Raw genomic sequence first — 21272 nt, 5'->3', positions numbered from 1 at the left:
TGCTCGATCACCCCAGACGTGCAATCTGCTCTGCTCGATCACCCCAGACGTGCAATCTGCTCTGGTCGATCACCCCAGACGTGCAATCAGCTCTGCTCGATCACCCCAGACGTGCAATCAGCTCTGCTCGATCACCCCAGACGTGCAATCAGCTCTGCTCGATCACCCCAGACGTGCAATCAGCTCTGCTCGATCACCCCAGACGTGCAATCAGCTCTGCTCGATCACCCCAGACGTGCAATCAGCTCTGCTCGATCACCCCAGACGTGCAATCAGCTCTGCTCGATCACCCCAGATGTGCAATCAGCTCTGCTCGATCACCCCAGACGTGCAATCAGCTCTGCTCCATCACTCCAGACGTGCAATCAGCTCTGCTCCATCACTCCAGACGTGCAATCAGCTCTGCTCCATCACTCCAGACGTGTAATCTGCTCTGCTCGATCAGTCCAGACATGCAATCTGCTCTGCTCGATCACTCCAGACGTGCAATCTGCCCTGCTCGATCTGCTGTCTCCGAAGCCCCCTCGCTTAGCACACTGCACCTTTGATCTTCCCCTTTTTAAAAAAAAAAAATCACCCTCCCTGCCCTACGCCCCTGGGGCGTGTCCTCCTCGCCTCCAAACCCGGGAAGGCGGAGCTTCTCCTTCTGTGGGCCTGGCTTGGAAGATAAAAACATAGGGAAAAAAAAAATCACAGAGGGTAATCACATACAGGGGAACTTATTTTACTCCCTAAGCTAATTAACACCGCACCACTCCTCGTGTGGTGACACGTAACACTGAAGCTGACAGATTCCCTGACTTATTTACATCGAGGTGCTTCGACCCGTCCACGGACCATGCGACACTATACAATCCTCCCTGTACTGTTAAATCAGTTCATCTACCCCCATAATCATAACAATATTATAAAGTTGACTATTTTAGTTTCCCAGTGGTCTTGTCTACCTTTCTGTCCAGCAATGTACCAATTGAAATCGGTTCATGTTCTTTCATCTCAGCTAATTAGATTTGCAAGAATTTGTTCGGTAAAGGATGATTTTATGGCATGAGCTGAGAGGGTATTTTCCATCATGTTAGAAAGGAGTAATTTGGCTGATAGTTTGAGAAGGTCATGTGAGAATGTCTTCAGACATCATCGTAACCTCATTTAAGTTTGGTTAGTTTTCGTGTTTGCAAGTTCCCATTGCATTGAATTTTATGTAAATAAATAAATATTTTTTTAAAAAGTTTTTTTTTTCTTTCTTAAAGTGGAAGCACGTCATAAAAGTGCTGGACGAGCGCAACAGGAAGTTAATTATGAATAAAGGGCCTGTGTAATGATTTGGATCCTGGATGTACTCCAGTGGACATTCTGTGGCAGGAAGTTCAACACTTGGAAGGATGGTCATGAAGTAATAATTTCTGTATCAATGAATAAACATACAAGAAGGTACAAAGAAACAGCAAGAAGGGGAACCTCGTGCCTCCCGATCTGGGAGAGAGAGTTTCCCCACCCAGCCTTGGTGGGGGCTTACCACAGCCGCCACCATTGCCCACATCTCCCAAGCATCAAGTCTAGTCATCCGAAAGTAAAAATACAATCAAGAGCTAGGACTGCAGCTGGAAACAGATCATGGCATGGGATGAGGAATCTGTCTGGAACTTCAAACGGGATTGGAGTTGGTGTTAAGGCCCGGTCACACCTTGACGTTTTAGCCAATGTATGCCGATTTTTGAATTTTTTTTCTAAAACGCTGGCACACGTTGAATACGTTATGGGTAAATTTTGATAACATTGAGAGCACGCTGAAAAACACTGCCATACGTCGTTGTACGTTGGCTTTAAACGTTGTACTTTTTGGTTGTCCTCAAATTTTTTCATGCTTGAAATTTCACGACGTATGCCGACGTATGACTCACACGTTCCGCTATGCTGGCCACAAGTTGTATGCACGGTCTGCGATCGTTGACAGACGTCAACACATGCTACTTGTAAGTTAATCATAAGTTGAGACACGCCGAGGTAATGTTTAGCGTACCCGAAACTTATTTCTAACCTATGATTAACGTGTTGTTGGCACGTTACGCGATCGTTGCCACACATCGACAGACGTTACTTTTAAGTTACTCATAGGCTGAAAGACGTCGGTATAATGGATCGTCCTTGCGTCAGCGTCCACGGCCGTGGCCAGGACACTTATTTGCAGCATTCTTCAAACTTTTCTTCGGCATGACGAGGATGTTCACACTTCGATGTCTAGCTTGGCTATGATTCCAATTGTCCATCGGCAGCGTCTATTTAAAATAGTCGAGTTTGAGCGTTTTAACACGTTCAGAAGAAACGCTTCAAATTTCCAAACCCCAGCGTCAAAAAACAAAGGCGAGTGACAGCAATTTAAATCGTTCATTGTAAACAATGAAAATAGCTGAGTGGTACCGTTTAAAAGTCGTTGAGTGTAAAAAAAAAATCCAATTGTTGAGCGCAAGCGTCTACTTTCAATAGTGGGGTTTGAGCGATTTAGCACGTTCAATAGAAACGATTAAAATTTCCGAGCGCCAGCGTCAAAAAACAAAGGCGAGTGACAGCAATTTAAATCGTTCATTGTAAACAATGAAAATAGCTGAGTGGTACCGTTTAAAAGTCGTTGAGTGTAAAAAAAAATCCAATTGTTGAGCACAAGCATCTACTTTCAATAGTGGAGATGCAGCCATTTAAATGCTTGAGTGGCAGCCTATGAATAGCAAACCCTACGTCACCGGCAAAGATAAACTGCCGCACGATATGGATAAGTTAGGCTATCGTTGGGCATAGTTTGTGAACGCCGGCTTCACGATAATTATTTGTTGGTATATCGTATCTATAAGTAATCAAAGCGCTCGATGCACATTATTAGTTCATTGTGCATTTGTCCAACCCGTTATGAATAGACCTAAATCGTAAAAACAAGCTATAGCTCATTGTTGAAAAAGCCCCATAAAAAACTAGCCGCGAAGAACTTCGAACAATGGTGAAAAGATGTCTCCTACCCGTGGACACACGGACGCAAGGACGATCCATCATAACCCACACCCTCCCCCTCACACTCACCTACTACTGCCAACATGAACAAACTAATACTAATACTGATCCTGATACTGTTACTGCTGACATGGACAACAACTCAAAAGGGACTCGAAAACACTGTTGGGTTCCCCTTTTATGAGCAGCATTTTTATATACCAATTCCCAAAACCGCTGGGAACACGTCTTTATATGGCAGTTGTAAGCTAGAAACACGTTCATTTTTTTTTTTTGTCGACCGGAAGACGTCATTGGAATACGTCTACATACGTCGATGTGTGTTGGGACTACGTAAAGAATTGGTTCAAAGCACGTCAAACATAAGTTAGAAATAAGTTTCGCATAAAAAAGACATTACCGCGACGTGTTTCGACTTATGAGTAGCTTATAAGTATCCTTTGTGGACGTGTGTAAGCGTCCACATATCGTGTGTACAACTTATCCCCATCGCATGCGGAACGTGTGTCATACGCCGAGTACGTCGTAAAATTTTGAACATGTTTAAAATTTCTTGACGTACTCTACTTACTACGACGTATGATAGCGTACTTTAGCGTTCTACTCACGTATACCAAACTTATTAAAACCGTATTTGACATGCCCCAACGTTTTAGACACATTTTTCTTAGGTCGGCATACGCTGGCAAGATCGCCAAGGTGTGACCGCGATGTTGACACTTCCATTTCTACGGCAGTTATGATTCGAATCGTTGTGTGTCAGCCTTTTAATAGGCTACGTCACGACATCGTCGGCGATGTGTGCAACGCGCTATGCCTAAGTTAGACTATCGTTGGGCATCAGTTGTGTAGGCCGACAACAGGTTCAGCATTCGTTGGTATAAGTTATCTATAACACAACGAAACGTTCTGTGTCCGTTACCAATGCGTTATACATAAGACCAAGTCGCTATGAATACGTCCGAATCTTTAAAAAAAACCCATCAAAAGTTCAACGTAAGCCAGCGTTTTACATACATTTTAATACGTTGCCATCGCTGGCTAAAACGTCAAGGTGTGACCGGGCCTTAAGGACCATGATCGGGAGTAGGATGGAGTACGAAACTTGCGCAGGAACTCGAACAACTCTTCATCATGCGTTCCTGACTGATATTGCTGAAGTGCGAAAGATGGAGCAGGGTCTTCTCAACGATTTACATTCCAGCAAGCTGTAGGCTTTTGGTGATGCCATAACGCCACCTCTTCTAGGCCTTTATTTTGTTTTCAGAGGTGTTAAGTGTGTGTGTATCACATGTACACATGAATGCACAATTTGTAATACTCGCATTTATTTTAACGTTTGCTGTTTGTTAAATTCTTCTTCTTTTTTCCGATGCCACCGAAGGTAGAGTGAGGTTATTTTTCACCCCTGTCTGTCTGTGAGAGCAGGATATTTCTCAGTTCTGGACGGATTCGGACTAAATTTGGTGTGCAGGTTGGGTGTGTGACGAGAATGAAATTATTTTGATTTTGCTGAAAATACGAATCAGGATCTGAGAAGTTTTTAAAGTGATTCTTCACCATTGTGAGATGGGGCAAAAAAACAATATATAGAACAATATCTCAAAAAGTTGTGGATGGATTCGGACAAAACTCGATGGATGAGTGGGCAAGTGACAAGAACAAGCCAATTGGATTTTGGTTCAGGTGCAGATCCAGATCTGGCCTATCCATGGGATAACACACGTAAACTGTTCAGCCTGGCAGAGGGACACGCTTTATCGAGTGCCATTCTAGTTTATTATGTGTGATGGATTAAAAAGTCAAAATTCACTGAAAGTTGTGGGTAATTGTGCTCATATATATTGTGTGCTTACTTTACCTCCCTTGCTCTTAATTTCTCTTTATCCATCTATCTGTCTATGGAGATGCAAATTCTTACAAATCGTTTTTTGTAAGTGTTTGAGGGAAAAGGATTAGCAGCTGAAACCCAAATCCTTTCCGGGTTCCTTCTGATTACTCCAATGCCGTATTTGGTCTTTTATTTGATTATTCAACTTTTCCAAAAGTGAGAAGTTGGTGCAGTTAATCTATCATTAGCAATAATGCAACTACTTGACATTGTAGAATGCAAGTTATTGCAACACTTCTGGATGTGATGGTGAAAGGTTGCACAGCGTACCATACTTAATTTAGAACTGGCAGGGACTACCTGGCACTGCTTGAGGGGGGAGGGAGGAAGGGTGGTGAGGAGGGGGTACCTGGATTTCCCGGCTCGGTGAGTTTTTCCCGGCGGTGGTTTCGGGACGTGTTGGACATTGAAAAGCGATGAAGTTATTGGCCTCATGGTGGTCATCTTTTGCCTGCAGGCCAGCGGCAGTACTGCCCAACCCCACATCCCAATACACACTTTATAGCAGCCCTTGGTGGCCTCAAAACAGACATCAAAACCAACGTACGGTAGCTTAAAATCTTGCACAGATTTTGAAATACCTACACCCAAAATTTGGGGGGCTCTCAGTGTGACGGTTTGGCCATGAAAGAATAATGTACAAACACACAAAGAAACACAGACTCTTGAAAATATTTATATAGATTATCAAGTGAAACTGTGGTAAAAAAAATTCCCGCCAAAGAATAACCAACATCAAGGTCTCCGTTTTGTGATAACCACTATTATCAAGATGAGTGGGCCCGTTGGTCCATTGGTCTAAATTTTCATTGGTCTTCACGGCCTTGTAGCACACCCGCCTGCTGTACTGCTTGAGCATTAGCTTGCCTTTCACCAAGCAGAGATGTGCTTGGGCCAGGGTTGGGGTGGGGGGGGGGCAGGGGGATTATACGTTCGTTATTATTCTTGCCAAATTTTATTATTAATTATTGTTGTTGTAATCATGACGATCCTTATGATGTATCACATTCCACATCACAAAGCTCCAGAAGAACTCCACAACAACAATAAAAAGCATGACACATACACACACACACACACACACACACACACACACACGAGATGATATGAAACTTTAGATTGGATCTTTGTTAAAACCTTATTAATTTATTTAGTATTATAAAATGTACTTCAGATTGAGTACTTTATATCAGAGAAGTGTTACAAGTGTCGAACATGCGAAGCCGAGCCGGCAAAGGAAAAGCCACTCGTTTGAACCCAATACCGAGGCTGCCACACCCAACAACCGTGACAAGACCTCAGACCAATCTCAACTTGACAGAACAGGTACGTACCCACTTTGAGGAATGTTCCGAGGCCATGAGGTCGAATTTCCTGTTGCCCTCGTCCTGTAACAGTCGTTTCTCTCCCAGAAAAAACAAACGGTTCAATTGTGCCATCTTGGGTTTCCACAAAGTTTCGCGCGACCTCCAACGAAACCTGCGAAACGCACCTTCAGTGGCTCTCCAAGTGCGATCACAAATAAAACCACACAAGACAAGTGGCCACATAAGCCATTCGTTTCATGAATCAATAACAATACTTTAATGGAATTATAACTGCTCGCATAGATCGATAGCTTCAAGATCAAGTAGACACAGGAATGAGGTTTACCTGTACTTCATGAAAAAGATACATCAGTTGATAGCCATTTCATTTTCAGACCTCAGTGCATGTATGCTTTACAAACAAAAACCATAACATAGCCAGAAGGTTATGTATCTACAGCAGATGGTGTCACGTCACAGCGAGGAAATGTGAGAGCTTTCATCCGTCATGTACAATGGCTATACAAAGAGAGCATTTTGTATGTTTAAATACTGCATCAAAAGAACACTTGGTGAACAGACTGTCATCAAGTTTTTCAGGCCTCAGAAATTGCTGAGATTTAATTGAAGCGTGACTTCATAATAATCTCAAGCACCAGCTCGCTGGGACGGAGCCTGAGTTGCAGATAGGTTAAATGATGCACGACGACAATGTTGCCGTTTTCATTCCTCATCTCCTGGAGCCTCTTTATCTTTTGAATGCAGGAGAAAACCGACAAACATCGTCCTTGTGTGTGCCATTTAACCTATCAACTGTGATGGTTTTTTGTGCATTATTAAGGGTCTATGCTCATGGAGGAGAGAAATGACAAAGGGCAGCAGATTTACAGACTATCAAAAGGTATGGAGTTGGAAAGGGGGGGGGGGTGGTTGGAGGTAGTGATGAGAAGAGTATTAGAAAGATAGGGAGACTATTCCACAATCGGGATAACAAGGGGGTGAATGAATGCAGGTAAGCAACGAGCCTGGACTTTCGGAAGGTGAACTGATGAGGATTTCTACAGGAATGTGTAACCTGAGGTGGCTAATTGGGGATGGCAGAGGTAGTAGAGGGCAAGAGAAGCAAGGCCAGATGCAAGCTTGTATAAAATGGAGAACCCACCAATTTGCCGATGGTGGGTGAATGACAGTCCCTGGAAATCAACCTCCTGTTTTGAGATTCAAATGGCACAGAAGGCCTAGTTTCTGATCGCTTAAATAGGTCAGGAGCAAGGTGGACAGCAGGACCACCAGCACTGATTTGGAAGCTATACTCCACGGGTCTCTGTATGAAAGCCTTGTACATTATGATGAGTTCAATATGACTCAGAATGCCTTAGCTCTATGAAAGAAACCCAGACAGGGACTTGCCTTGAAATGCTAGCTTTGTGTTATGATCCTCCAATGAAAGGTTATGACGGCAGATAGTGAGGACAAGGAGTTCCATGGACTGAATCTCTTCCAGTGGCTGTCCAGAGTAGTGGATTGGCTAGTTTTGTTGCCGATCCTTGTGGAGAGAGACAGTTTGAGAGTGAGTGACTTGCTGACGCTGAACGCAGGCAAGTCACATTCTCTCATAATCACATGCTGAATGACTGTAGAATCAATTTTTCTGTTGGGCTATCCTTAATCTAAAGGTTAGTGATGTCTGGAACCCTTGCAATAAAAATGTTCGTCAGTCTTCCGACACAATAAAGTTCCTCTGTGGTAGTTTTTGGCGAAAGAATCAAGAGGCAAGGATTTGGATTTTGGCACCAACTTGAATTTTTCGCAAGATACCATGGTGTTGTGATCTAACCTCATATACAGTACATCATGATGTTACTTCTAGCAACCAGTGATGCAAGACTTTCATTGTCATGCTGTCTCCACAAGCACATTATATACTGTGCTTGCACCTTGCTGACAGATGCCCCACTTTACTGCTGGCTGCACATGAGCACTGAAGCTTAGGCCTATGCCAGCACACAGTCCCAAAGCGGTCAAACACAAATCAAACCACGCTTAAATGATGTTGACGCTTACGTGATGAAGTTGACTTGAGAAAGCAGAGCATGTACGCCTATTCAGGAAATTCATCAATTACAATATCACACACAGAGAGCGTAAAAATGTATTCCTCAGAATTAGCCCCCGTTGGACTAAGTCCAAAACGGGAGCTTATGGATTTGGTCTCCATTTTCGTGCCCGTGGGTGTGTGCATGCGCCGGCAACCATGTCTCGGCCATGTATGGACCAATTTTATTCGTACTTGGCACAAAGACAACACATGTTGGTGTACATATGCACATCATCTTGGTTCACGATGCAAAGATGGCCGACTGGTAGCCATTTTAGTTGTAACCACCCCCCCCCCCCAGTGTTGAACAAGTCCTCAACCATTTCTCGGACATGCATTTACTTGTTCAAACTTGGCACAAGCGCAGAACATGATGGCATACACGTGCACCTCACTTTATTTTGCGATCTGATCAAAGTGTACGATTCAGGCCAAATTTTGAACAGTTCAACTGTACATCGACATTAATATTATTACGTGGAAATGGGGAGTGGGGAGGGGGTATCCATCGCGAGATTGTGCAAAGAATGGGATGGACTACAGTGCTTTCAAAAAGTATTCACACCCCTTGACTTGTCACATTTTGTTGTGTTACAGCCTGAGTATAAAATGGATTGAATATACATTTTTTTATGTCCCCGATCAACACAAAATACCCCACAATGACAAAGTGAAAACATGTTTTTAGAAATTTTTACAAATCGATTAAAAATGAAAAGCTGAAATATCTTGCGTCAATAAGTATTCAACCCCCTGAGCCATTACTTTGTGGAAGCGCCTATTGCAGCGATTACAGCTTTGAGTCTTCTTGGGTATGTCTGTATCAGCTTTGCAGATCTGGATTTGGGGATTTTCTCCCATTCTTCCTTGCAGATTTGCTCAAGCTCTGTCAAGTCGGATGAAGAACATCGGTGAACAGCAATCTTCAAGTCTTTCCACAGATTCTCAATGGGATTCAAGTCTGGGCTTTGGCTGGGCCACTCAAGGACTTTCACATTCTTGTTCTGAAGCCATTCCAGTGTTGCTTTGGCTGTATGCTTGGGGTCATTGTCCTGTTGGAACGTAAATATTTTCCGCAGTCCGAGATATTTTGCACTCTGAAGCAGGTTCTCCTCAAAGATCTGCCTGTATTTAGCTCCATTCATTGTTCCCTCTATCCTTTCAAGTCTTCCAGTCCTTGCTGCTGAAAAGCACCCCCAAAGCATAATGCTGATACCACCATGCATCATGGTAGGGATGGTGTTAGATGGGTGATGAGCTGTGCTCAGTTTCTGCCACATGTAGCGCTTTCCTTTCAGGCCAAAGAGTTCAATTTTCCTCTCGTCAGACCACAGAATCTTTTGTGTCATGCTCTCAGAGTCTTTCACGTGCCTTTTTGCAAACTCCAGGCATGCTATCAATGTGGCTTCTTCTCAGGAGTGGCTTCCGTAAAGCCACTCTTTCATAAAGCCTAGATTTGTGAAGTGCTGCAGAGACTGTTGTCCTTCCGGCAGGTTCTCCCATCTCAGCCAAGGAACTCTGTAGTGCTGTCAGAGTGGTCAATGGGTTCTTGGTCACCTCCCTGACCAAGGTCCTTCACGCCCGGTTGCTCAGTTTGGTCAGACAGCCAGCTATAGGAAGAGTCTGGATAGTTCCATATTCTTTCCATTTCCTGATGATGGAGCTCAATGTGCAATTCTGAACTTTCAACATGCTAGAAATCATGTTATACCCTTCTCCAGGTCTATGCCTCCTCACAATTCTAAATCGGAGTTCTCCGAGCAGTTCCTTGCACTTCATTGCATTGTTTCTGCTCTGCCATGCACGGTCAACTGTGGCACCTTATACAGAAAGGTGCGTTTCTTTATATATCATGTCCAATCAATTGAATTGGCCACAGGTGGACTCAAATCAAGTTTTAGAGACATCTCAAGGATGATCAAAGGAAAATCAGATGCAACTGAGTTCAATTTGAAGTGTCAGAGCAAAGAGTATGAATACTTATTGATGCAAGATATTTCAACTTTTCGTTGTTAATAAATTTCAAAAAACATGTTTTCACTTTATCAGAATAGGGTATTTTATGTGGATAGTGACAAAAAATATTTAAATTTAATCCATTTTAAATTCAGGCTGGAACACAACAAAATGTGACAAAAGTCGAGGGGTGTGAATAATTTCGGAAGGCACTGCATGTGCCAATCCGCTTAGATTTACTCCTGTATCAGGGACGTGTCAGAAGTAAATTGTAGAGTAAAATGTGCATCAAGGAGGTGAGAGCAGAATAGGGTGGGGTTGTGTATTCAAAGGGATAATGAGTGACTGAAATTTTCTTATTATCCTCTCCTGAATGGTGCTTCTCCACCACTTTATGTCCGACTTCTTTGGAAAGCTCCTTGGTCTTCATGTTTACCTTGTTGGTTGACCAAGTGAGTTGCACCGTAAAACTCCTTAGATTAAGTGGGGGAGGTTAATTTTTAATTTAAACCACCGATTACATTGAGGTGAAACATATTACACTCATTTTGTAACCCTTCAAACAAATAATTTGCTCCTGAAGTTATTTAGGCTTAAATAGACAAAGGGGTTGAATACTTATGCAACTGAGAATCATCTGATTTTCTCTCTGTTAATCAAACTGCTTAGCATTTTAAAATCTGTATCACTTTGGAGTAGTTTGTGAAGACTCTATATATTAAGTTTGATTTGAAAGCATCATGAAATAAGCTCATGTGGAATCAAAATGTGAAAACTTTAGAGCGGCGTGAATACTTTTGCAAGCCAGATAATGTTTCATTTCCCCATCAAACCCTGTCTATTCCATTATTTATTACCCTCACCGAAGGAGAGGGTATTGCATTTGGGTCCGTTTTGTTTGTCTGTGTTTGTCCACACAGAACTTTCGTGTCTTTCTCCGCAACTGCTTGGAAGATTGAGACGAAATTTTCACCATTGCTGAGACTACTCATGTAAAATGTTTGAATGATAATTATGACGTCATATGTCACATGGTGTTGGCAACCATATTGGAAAAACGGAAAAACTTTGGACCTCTGCATCTCAAAAACCACAGCAAGGAAAAAATTGAAATTTGGTGCATAGCAAGTACTCCTCATGGGGAATGAGTGATTTTTTTATGACATCATAGGTGCCTTCGTTATGATGTCATAATTGCATATGTAGAACGCCACAAGCGATCAGTATGAAAATGTTTGAGGGTCATCTTGGGATAAAATGGTCCACAGGAAAAAAAAATTGATGACGTCATCAGTCACGTGATTTGGCAGCCTCTCTTTTTTTCTTTTTAAACCTTCAAAAAAAATCTTTTTCTCTGAAGTGGCTGAACAGATCAAGGCAAAAAAAAAAAAAAAAAAAAAAAAAAAAAAAAAAAAAATTTACACATATGACCACCTGTCCATGAGGAACAAAAGGTTCACACATGATGTCATTGGTCACATGGTTTGGCAGCCATATTGGATTTACCCTAAAACCCATAAAATACATCATTCAAAAGAAGTCCTGGCAAGGGTCTGCAATCTTTGATTGCTCTTTTCCTTGTTGATCGTTATATCCATCTTTATCCCCCATATTTGTTTTATAATAAACATCTTTCCTTTTGCTTTCTTTTGGCGTGGCACACGTGCACGTATAACATATACCATTTCAATGATAATAAACCAGACTTTTGCTTTCATGCGCGACCAACCGCCAAATTTGGTTGATGAATTGGGCGATCCTTGGAGGATTGTAAATGGTAATATTAATTTTGAACACAGTATAGTGAATTAAACATCGTTTCAGTCATTCGCGGAGGCCTTAAGACCCCCGGCTCAGACAGTCTGCGTTAGCTGGGCCTCTGAAAGCGACGATATTAAAGCATCATGTGTGACCAGCCATCTAAAAATCCTCACTGATTTTCTGCTGGAGAATTTTATTATCGAGTTATACACACTAACTGCTCTATACATTTTTTTAGCAATGCACTCAATGACACCTGTTAGTACAAGTATATCAATTCAATATATTCAACATGTACTGTGAGCATTTACAGATATCCAATTAACACAGACTGAAAAATAGAACCAACTCAATGTTGAAGTCGATGTACAAGTATGTTGAATGAAAACCTTCATTTTGAGCATCAACTCAATGAGTTCAAGGATGCATAAGTTGGAGAATCTTTGTCCAAGATCAACATAGAATCACCATGATAAACAACCAAAAAAAGGTTTGATCATACCTCTGGTGTGCTAAATATCTGCTTTACTTGCTGGATGCTTGAAATCAGCCAAGTGTACTTTGAGAAAGTTCCCATGGATACACCATTTTTTGTCACAAAATCTTTGACACACAGAAAAAGGGCAGGGGGGCAGGTAAGGAATTATTACAGCACATGATGGCATGAAATATAATGGTAAATAAATAAATAACACCACTCTTAATATCCCCATGCGGTAAAAAAGAAGAAAAAAAGAGGAGGGTCTGAGGGGTCTTTAAAGGCTGAAGTCGGACTTCCGGTTCCGATTTTTGAGGTGACGGTTGGTTCTCTCAGGGGTCTCTGCCAATATTCTCAGATAGGTTTCTGGTCGTTGTTTGTCACGTTTTGACTGATTATTTTGTTACCTCCTTGTTGACTGTGTTCCTAGTTCGGTTTTGTTCCAAAATGTGCTATTTGGGGAGTTTTCGTCCGTCTCGTCATATCAGGGAAATCTGAGGCGTCCATTTCCATATGTATGGATTTAAACGAATCTTTGTCTTCCCATCGATGTGCACGATCGTGTTTACATGTATTTTCTCCTTATTACCATCAGTTTTTATTTTCACCACTTTTCCCTCCACCCTCCTTCTATCCCTCCCAACTATAACCTCTGTTTCATGTCTCAAAGTATAAAAAATACAGAAAAAAACAAACAACCTTTTCCCTTCTCACCTTATACCCCATGTAACCACACGACATCCTGAACCGACTCTTCTTCCTTCACTTCCCTCTTCCCTGCCAATCCCACTCTGATCGTCAAAGTTTTCACCACACACCTTCACGACCTTTTCTTCAAACCTTTCCTTTACTCTTCCCCCGCTTCCTTAATCTTCAAAAACAAAAACAAATAAATAAAAAAATGGTCTCTTCCAATGCTTCAACTTCCCCTCTTCACAATGTTGTGTTCAATTCGATATTTCTTTCATCTCGTGTCAAAAAATTCCATCTGTTACAACGCTTCCTTTCTCTACTCTGTCAATTCTTCTGTACTTCATCTATCTTCCAATGCATTTAAGCAAATCTCTGACCTACAAATTTTTTAAAAATCCCATTTTGCAATACTTATTCATCTTCCATTATTAATCGTTCTTTTTTTTTTTCCAACTTCAGTGCAAATACATCCCACCTCCTTAAATCTACCACATCCTAACTCCTTCCCTGTTATACCCTCTCCTTACCCCTCCCATCTTGCCCCCTTCCAAGGATCTCTCCACTGTTCTCTCCCTTAAGAACAGTTCCCCCTCTGACATCGCAAACTGTATGGTTTTCAAATGTTTCACACTCTCATTCAGCCCACTGCTTAATATCTCTATCATGCTCTCCCTTTCCTCTCATCACATCTGCCCCTCAAATATTGTTCCTTCCCTTGCCTGCTCCCACCTCTACCAGACAACTACCCAGTCTCATCCTCCCCTTCTCCCCACCCCTCCCTTATCCCTCCTCCTCCAAGACTGTGCCTGCTCTCATCGTCTCCTCTCCCTCTCCTCCCTCTCAATTCAGCTACCTCCTCCCTCTTCAAAGCAAACTAAACTCTCTTCCCCCCCCCCTCAAGCTTCCCCTCACCCTTCTCCCTCAATTCTCCCCTCTCACCCTTCTCCCCCAAATGTCCCTCCCCTCCTCACCCTTCTCCCCTTCATATCTCTTCCCTCACCCCTCCCCGTCACATCCCCCCTTGCCCCTCCACTTCAAATCTCCCTCCCCACTCCCCCTTCTCAAAGCTGCCTCCCCCTCTTCCCACCCCTCAATTCTCATCACAACTCCCCCCACTCGCTCCCATCTCCACAATACCTCTACCCAGTCTCATCCTTCCCCTCTCCCTCCTCCTCTCCTCTCCCATGGCTGTGCCTACTCTCATCATCTCCTCTCTCCCTCAAAGCTACCCTCTCACCACTCATTCACAAATAAACCGCCCCTCCCTCTTCAAAGCAAGATTCTCTCTCTTCCCTCTCACCTTTCTCAAAAGCCCCCCCACATCTTTCTCCCTCAATTCTCCCCCCTCACCTCTCCCTTTCAAATCTCACCCCTCACGTCGCCAAAGCTGCCTCCTTTCCCTAACCTCGCTCTTCCAGCTCATTCCTCCACTTCCTCCAATCTCCCACTTCCCTTTGTCCCCTGTCTTATTACTCTCCATTGCTACTCATCCCTGCACCACCTTGCCCTTTGTCCTCCTCCCCATCCGAACCTCTCCCCTAGCTCTGCTACAATATGTCATCAACTGTCAACAGCTCTCACGACACCCACTCCTCCCCTTCCCTGCACCCAAATCCTCCTCCCCTCCCTCTTCCTTAATAGTGTGGACCTCAAACATCCAGGGCTTTTGCTCGAACCAGACTGATCTCTCTACAAAGGTCACCACTGACCAACCAGATAAAACCTCCTCCGGTATGATAGACCTGAGCCTCGTCCTGGTTGTGGAGTTGCTCTCTCAAAAACTCTATCCCTCTCTCCATGCACTGCCCTCACTACCCCACAACCCCAGGTGTACATCTAACTCTGGCTTCCCCTCCGCTCCCACCTCTTGTTCATCAGTGTTGTACCGCCCACCAAACAGTGATGACTATTTACATCTCACTCACCGAAAACATCGACCAACTTCTATCCACTCATCCAAACTCTCTCTTCCTCATATGTGGTGACTTCAATTGCCATCATGCCAGTTGGCTGAGTGTGGGTACCTCCCTCGCCTGCCATGGTACTTCAGCAAAGGACTTCTGCAACTAATTGGGACTGACTCAATCTGTCAACTTCCCGACCCATGGATCTCAGCCATTGGTACTCCATCTCAACTGGATTTGGTTTTGACCAATTCACCAGAAAATGTCTGCTGTTCTACTTCTGCTCCAATCGGTTCATCTGACCATATGCATGTTAAAGCTGTCGTTTCTCTGGCCGTTATTAGAGAACCACTTCAGCACCGACGAATCTGGCACTTCACGCAGGCCGATTGGTAGGGTCTTCAAGCAGCCATCAAACTTCGAGACTGGTCTCCCATTTCTACTTTCTCCGACATCAACTCATCCTGGGAATTCTTTCAAAGAAATTTGCTCTCTCTCTCGTGCACAGATTTATCCCACCTCGTCTTCAGTTGTCATACCCTTTCTCTCACCCATGGTACACTGAAGCTTGTGGTGAGGCTGTTGTCCTGAAACAACAGTGGGACCCGCTTAATAGAATCACCCGTATTATAGAATCAAAATCGTTGAGACAGATTCCATTGTATCTAAATGTACACAATTTTTCCCGTTTATTAGAATCAAAAACCCGCTTAATAGAATCAGCTGCTGGCCATCCACTTCGACAGTTCAGCGCCTACTGGCCGCACAGTTCCAACTTTTGCCACCAGGCGGCTGACGTCACGCTAAAAATAACGCTATGCCACTACAGTGATTTCGGTAGTCATTGTACAGATAGGCAGACGGCTGACAGCTGCAGTCTAAGCACTTGGCGTGTCGTCATTTCCACGATGGACAGAAAACGAAAGCGGACGGATCGTTCAAACATTGATAAAGCACAAATCCTGAGGGACTATGACGCTTTGCCCAGAATGAGCCAACGAGAAGCTGCAGACAAGTTGGAAATTAACCAGCCGATCCTATGCAAGATTCTGAAAGATCGAGAGGCCATTCTGAAAGGTCAAGTGGATTCGTCTTCTTCTCAGAAACGCAAGCGAAGCAGCAACGCACCCGATGTCGAATCAGCAATGGTCAAGTGGATTCAAACTTCTAGAGAAAAGGAAGCACCGCTTTCTGGACCTCCAATGCGGGAGAAAGCGGCTCAGTTCGCGGAAAAGTTCAACAACAAGAAGTTCAGTGCGACAAACGGCTGGATTGACCGGTTCAAGAAAAGAGATGGAATCGTCCACAAGAAACTTCACGGAGAGGCAGCGGCGGCTGACGTAGGAGGGAAACAACAATGGCTGGACCACATGTTTCCGGATCTCGTAGAAGGCTTCACGGCTGATGAGATCTGGAATGCTGACGAAACTGGGTTGTATTTTCGGGCCTTACCAGACGGAACGTTCCTCTTCAAGGGAGATCAGCACTGCGGTGGGAAAAAGCCAAAGGAAAGAATCACGGTGCTTTTTTGCTGCTCGATGACTGGTGCTAAGCGTCCTCCTTTCGGTATTGGTAAAAGCAAGAATCCACGGTGTTTCAAAGGCCTCAAAACAATTCCAGTTCGCTACAGAGCCAATTCCTCCGCATGGATGACAGGTTTCCTCTTCACTGAATGGCTCGATGAGTGGAATCGCGAGCTTCGGCGTCATGACCAGAAAGCGTTGCTTCTCATCGACAACTGTCCGGCACATCCCCAATCACTTCAAATGTCGAACATTACTGTGGCATTTCTCCCGCCGAACACAACCTCTGTTCTTCAACCGTTAGATCAGGGAATTATCCGTTCATTCAAAGCTCATTACCGCCGTGCCATGCTACGAAAAGTGCTCACTGAGATTGACAACGAGGATGGAGCAATGACAGCGAGTGACTTGGCGAAAAAGATAACGATCCTCGACGCTATGCTGTTTACGGACGCAGCATGGAATGATGTGAAGACTACCAGCAGAGTGAACTGCTGGCGCAAAGGAGGAATTTTCATCGGAGCGGCAAGCGAAGGCGAAAGGGTCGAGAGCAATGACGACGACGACGAGTTAGCCAACCCTCTTCAAATGGATCTCGACCAATGGCAGGACTTCGTCAACATGGACGCCACTCTCCAAACCACAGACGACGATGTCACAGACGAAGCCATCGTTTCGGCAGTCCAACGCGAAATGGGAATTGCTACTGACGCAGACTATGACGCCGACACTAAAGTGGAGGAAGAGGAGGAAGAGGAGATCTCTGTCCCGACCATCAAGGAAATGATGCCTGCAACTAAGACGATCAGGCTTGGTTTGCTATCACATGGGTTCAGTGACATGGCCTTCCTGCGCAAACTTGACAAGGAGGTCACCGCCATTGCCACAGACTCGTTAAAGCAGGCAACAATCGACAATTTTTTCATTACAGAGTAGGCTCATCGACAAACCTATGTTGTTTTGCTTTGAAAAGTATATATGTACTGTACGTGTAATTGTTTTATTTTTAGTAGTAAGTTACATTGTTTTGAGCAAGTGTGTCATATAAATCAAACTAAATGCTGAGTATTTGTCTCCGTATGTGTACTCGACATTTGATCCGCTTGATACTCCACAACTCTGGTGAACTCGGATATTAAAATCACCCGCTTATTAGAATCAAATTTGTCCGGCCCAAAGTGATTCTATTAAGCGGGTCCCACTGAACTTGCCTTCGCCTCGTGGAAGGCAAATCCAACTCAAGGCAATCTCAATTCCTTCCACAAAGCTCACAACAAGTGTGTGTCTACTCTGAGGAGAGCCAGGACACAACATCTTTACCATCTCACGTCTGAACTCTCAAACCTTTCTCCCTCCTCCAAATCCTGGTGGCGTCGAGTTGTCCGTTTCTGGTGTATGTTCCCCGTCCATCCCCTCCCTTACTTCAAATGTCTGCACAGCTGACTCTGCACAGGAAAAGGCTGCACGCCTAAACTGTGTTTGCTTCAAAATCTTGTGTCCCAAACCCATTGCTTTCTGCACCCACATTACCCAGTTGCACACAGCTGTTCCTGGACTCCGTGTACTTTTCTCCTAACAAGGTGGAGAGCTTGCTATCAAACCTCAAGTCAGATTGTGTAACCGGTCCAGAAGGCATCAGTCCTCATGTTCCAAAAACCAGCACTGTGCTCTTGCTCACCCTCTCTCTGTTCTATTCTCCCTCGTATTTTCTCAAGGTCATCTGCAATCTGCTTGGAAATCAGCAAACATTACCGCTCTGCATAAAAAAGGTGAAAAAAACGGATCCCTGCAACTACAGACCAATCATCAGCAAGGTCATGGAATCCATCATTGCTTCCGACATCAAATCCTTCCTCTTCTCCAATGGCTTGATTTCTGACTATCAATTTGGATTTAGAGCAGGTCACTCTACCCTGGACATGCTGCTTCTGCTTTCCCAACAATGGATGGAGGTCCTAAATGCCAAACATGAGATCAGAGCCATCATCCGAGACATATCTCAAGCTCTCGATACGGTCTGGCATCCCACACTGCTCACCAAACTCTCTTCTTATGGTATCCAAGGCAATCTCCACTCATGGCTCATAGACTTCCTCTCCTGTCGCAGTCAATGTGTGGTCATTAACGGAGTTCTTTCATCCCCTCTTCCTGTCCAGGCTGGAGTTCCTCAAGGCAGTGTTCTGCACCCTGTTCTTTTTCTGGTTTTCATCAATGATCTTTCCAACTGAAAAATCCTCTGTCGCTTTTCTGATGACTACCCTCTGCCGTACCATCTCTCATCCCTCTGATCGGCAGGCAGCAGCCTCTTCACTCTCTGCAGACCTGGATAAAAATCACAAGCTGGTCAAAACTTGGAATACATCTTTCAGTCCTGACAAATCTCACACCCTCACCAAGTCTCTCCGAAAGGACTGTTTGGAAAATGCCCCCCATCTACTTTCTCAACAATCCCCTTGAAGAAGTCCTTTTATTCAAGTTTATGGGTCTCACTATCTACCACGATCTTTCCTGGGAAAGCCACATCTCTAAGCTGGCCTCCAAAGCCAGTCACCGACTGGCCATTCTACGTCGTGCAAAGTCCTTCCTTGGCATACCTGAGCTCCTAACCATGTACAAAGCTTTCATCTGAAGTCTGATGGAGTACTGCTACCCCCTCTGGGGTGGTGCTCCTGCCTCACACCTTGCTCAACTTCACACTGTGGAAACCAAGACTTTTCGGATCATTGGAATCTCTCACGATGAAGCCGAGTCTTTGGGTCTCTTACTCTCTCACAAGAGGCAGGTCGGTGGTCTTTCTGTCTTCTACCGTCTCCTCTCCAGCCTTTCCCCCCGCCCATCGCACCCCCTGCTATGTCTGTGATCTATCCCCCCTATATTTCCTCAAAATGTTCAAAGTCTGCCAAAAAAACCCCTTCTGGTGACAATGCCAAAATAAAAATAATTTTCCCACCTCTGGAACAAACTCCCACACTGTATTCAAACCAGCTGTCCACCACCATCTCTCATCTTCCCCCATCCAGAATCTTGATCTTTACCACCCCCGTTAATCCACGCCAAACCCACCTTCTTCAAATTCCCTGTTTTCCTTCCTGAAAGTCACTGTAGTACCATCTTATTTACCTCGTGTACCCCGCCCCATCCCTCTCCTTTTCACAGACATCCTATTGTCTTTGTTCCCCACTATTTTGTGCTTCCTTCTCCCTCCCCTCTTGTCTCCTGCCTTGTTATATGTTTATGTATTAGCTCTTGCACGAGCCTCCACTTGATATACAAAATAATATTTTTTTTAATGGGAGGAGGGGGGGGGGACTGTAATCGGGTCAGTCAGTCAGTCAGTCAGTCAATCAGACCATCCATCCCAGACAGTTGTGCAGAAATTCACCGAACTTGGTAGTTATGATCACAACATGGCAAGAAGGTGCAATAGCAGTATCCTTTTTTGCCTCGCCACCTGGAGTCCTGATGTGGGATCAAAAGGTCAAATGCCTCCCCCAAAAATGCAGTTACAGGCACATTTTTAAATGAAACACATCAAATGAAAATCAACATTGAGGGACGCATGAAATATGTCATGATTGTTTTGGATTTGACCCCCGGTTCATCCCCAAGGGGTGGGGACTTAGAGTTTTCTTCTCCTCCTCTTCCCTTTATAAGGGGTGAGGTCCAATGGCACCATGCTTCTGTCCTGCCTTGACCATGATACTCCTCCACCCCCTTGTCCTCAGCCAACTCTCAACACTCTCCAACCACCCCTACCTAACAGATATCCCTTCACACACAATCCTCCCATATCAACTGCGGTCTACCTCTTTTCCTCCAACCTTGCTCCCTCAACCTATTCACTCTCTTTGTCATTCTCTCTTCCCCCATCCACACCAAGTGTCCTGCCGATTTCAGCTTGAATTTTACCAATCTCCCCATCAAACTCATCTGCACACCAATCTCCTCGCTTAGTTCATCCATCCTCCTTCTATCCCCCCTCTTCACTCCCACAATCCACCTGACCCAGTTGTTCTCGCAAACCTGCAGCCTCTGTCGTTGTCTGTCAATGCCACAGTTTCCAGACTGTAAAAGGTAGGCCGGTGTTACACATGACATCAGAACCTTCCCTTTCAATATTCTTGATAATGTGGCGCTTCTGCAAAACCGCATGTCTCTAAGGGAATGGCACCCAACATACAGTGATCCACAGGCAGATATTTCATAAGTATTCGTGAAGTTAATCCTTCCCTCATGTCTAGTGGGTAAATGAGATGAATTGCGTTGTGTGGGACTCGTAGTTCGGATATATATATATATATATATATATATATATATATATATATATATATATATATATATATATATATATATATATATATATATATATATATATATACACATACACATACATCTTTAATCCTTACTCTGACCTCAATTCTAACCCCTTCCTTTCAGCCTTAATATACACCAAGCAAGCAAGCACGCATGCCATTTAACAAACAAATTGGTAGACACGCCACGATGCGACCCGGGGCTCGGATCATCTTACTCGTGCATAAGACAACCTTCCTCAGGAATCTGCGCGCCATATTTCATTCAAATCTGCGTGCCAATTTCCAACCGGCATCTCACTTCGCTCCTCACCTTGCTCACCAAATCCCACCATCTTGACCACAGAT

At 44.1% G+C, this 21272-nt stretch overlaps 1 protein-coding gene across 8 annotated transcripts in view; it reads right to left on the bottom strand.

Annotated features, from left to right (window-relative positions):
- C1H2orf42 (chromosome 1 C2orf42 homolog) overlaps window positions 1–21272 on the bottom strand; it is a 64624-nt gene that overhangs the window by 6915 nt on the left and 36437 nt on the right. For 5 of the 8 annotated variants that reach the window (XR_015057072.1, XR_015057069.1, XM_085876972.1 and 2 more), the window contains 2 exons: window positions 12516–12616; window positions 6226–6370 (listed from right to left, as the gene is read on the bottom strand). Coding sequence is in view for 3 of the 8 variants with exons in the window: in XM_085876972.1 (XP_085733098.1) it covers window positions 6226–6370; window positions 12516–12616 (246 nt within the window). In the remaining 5 variants the exon portion in view is untranslated. Of the gene's footprint in view, window positions 1–6225; window positions 6371–12515; window positions 12617–21272 lie in introns of those variants that run through there. The other 3 variants (XR_015057073.1, XR_015057080.1, XR_015057077.1) reach the window with 3 other exon arrangements.

This window comes from Eptatretus burgeri, chromosome 1 (assembly GCF_056783735.1).
Source record: "Eptatretus burgeri isolate ZD-2024b chromosome 1, Ebu_testis_v1, whole genome shotgun sequence".
Lineage (NCBI taxonomy): Eukaryota > Metazoa > Chordata > Myxini > Myxiniformes > Myxinidae > Eptatretus > Eptatretus burgeri.
Note: the sequence above shows the minus strand (reverse complement) of the source record. Positions and strands in the feature narration are given on the sequence as shown.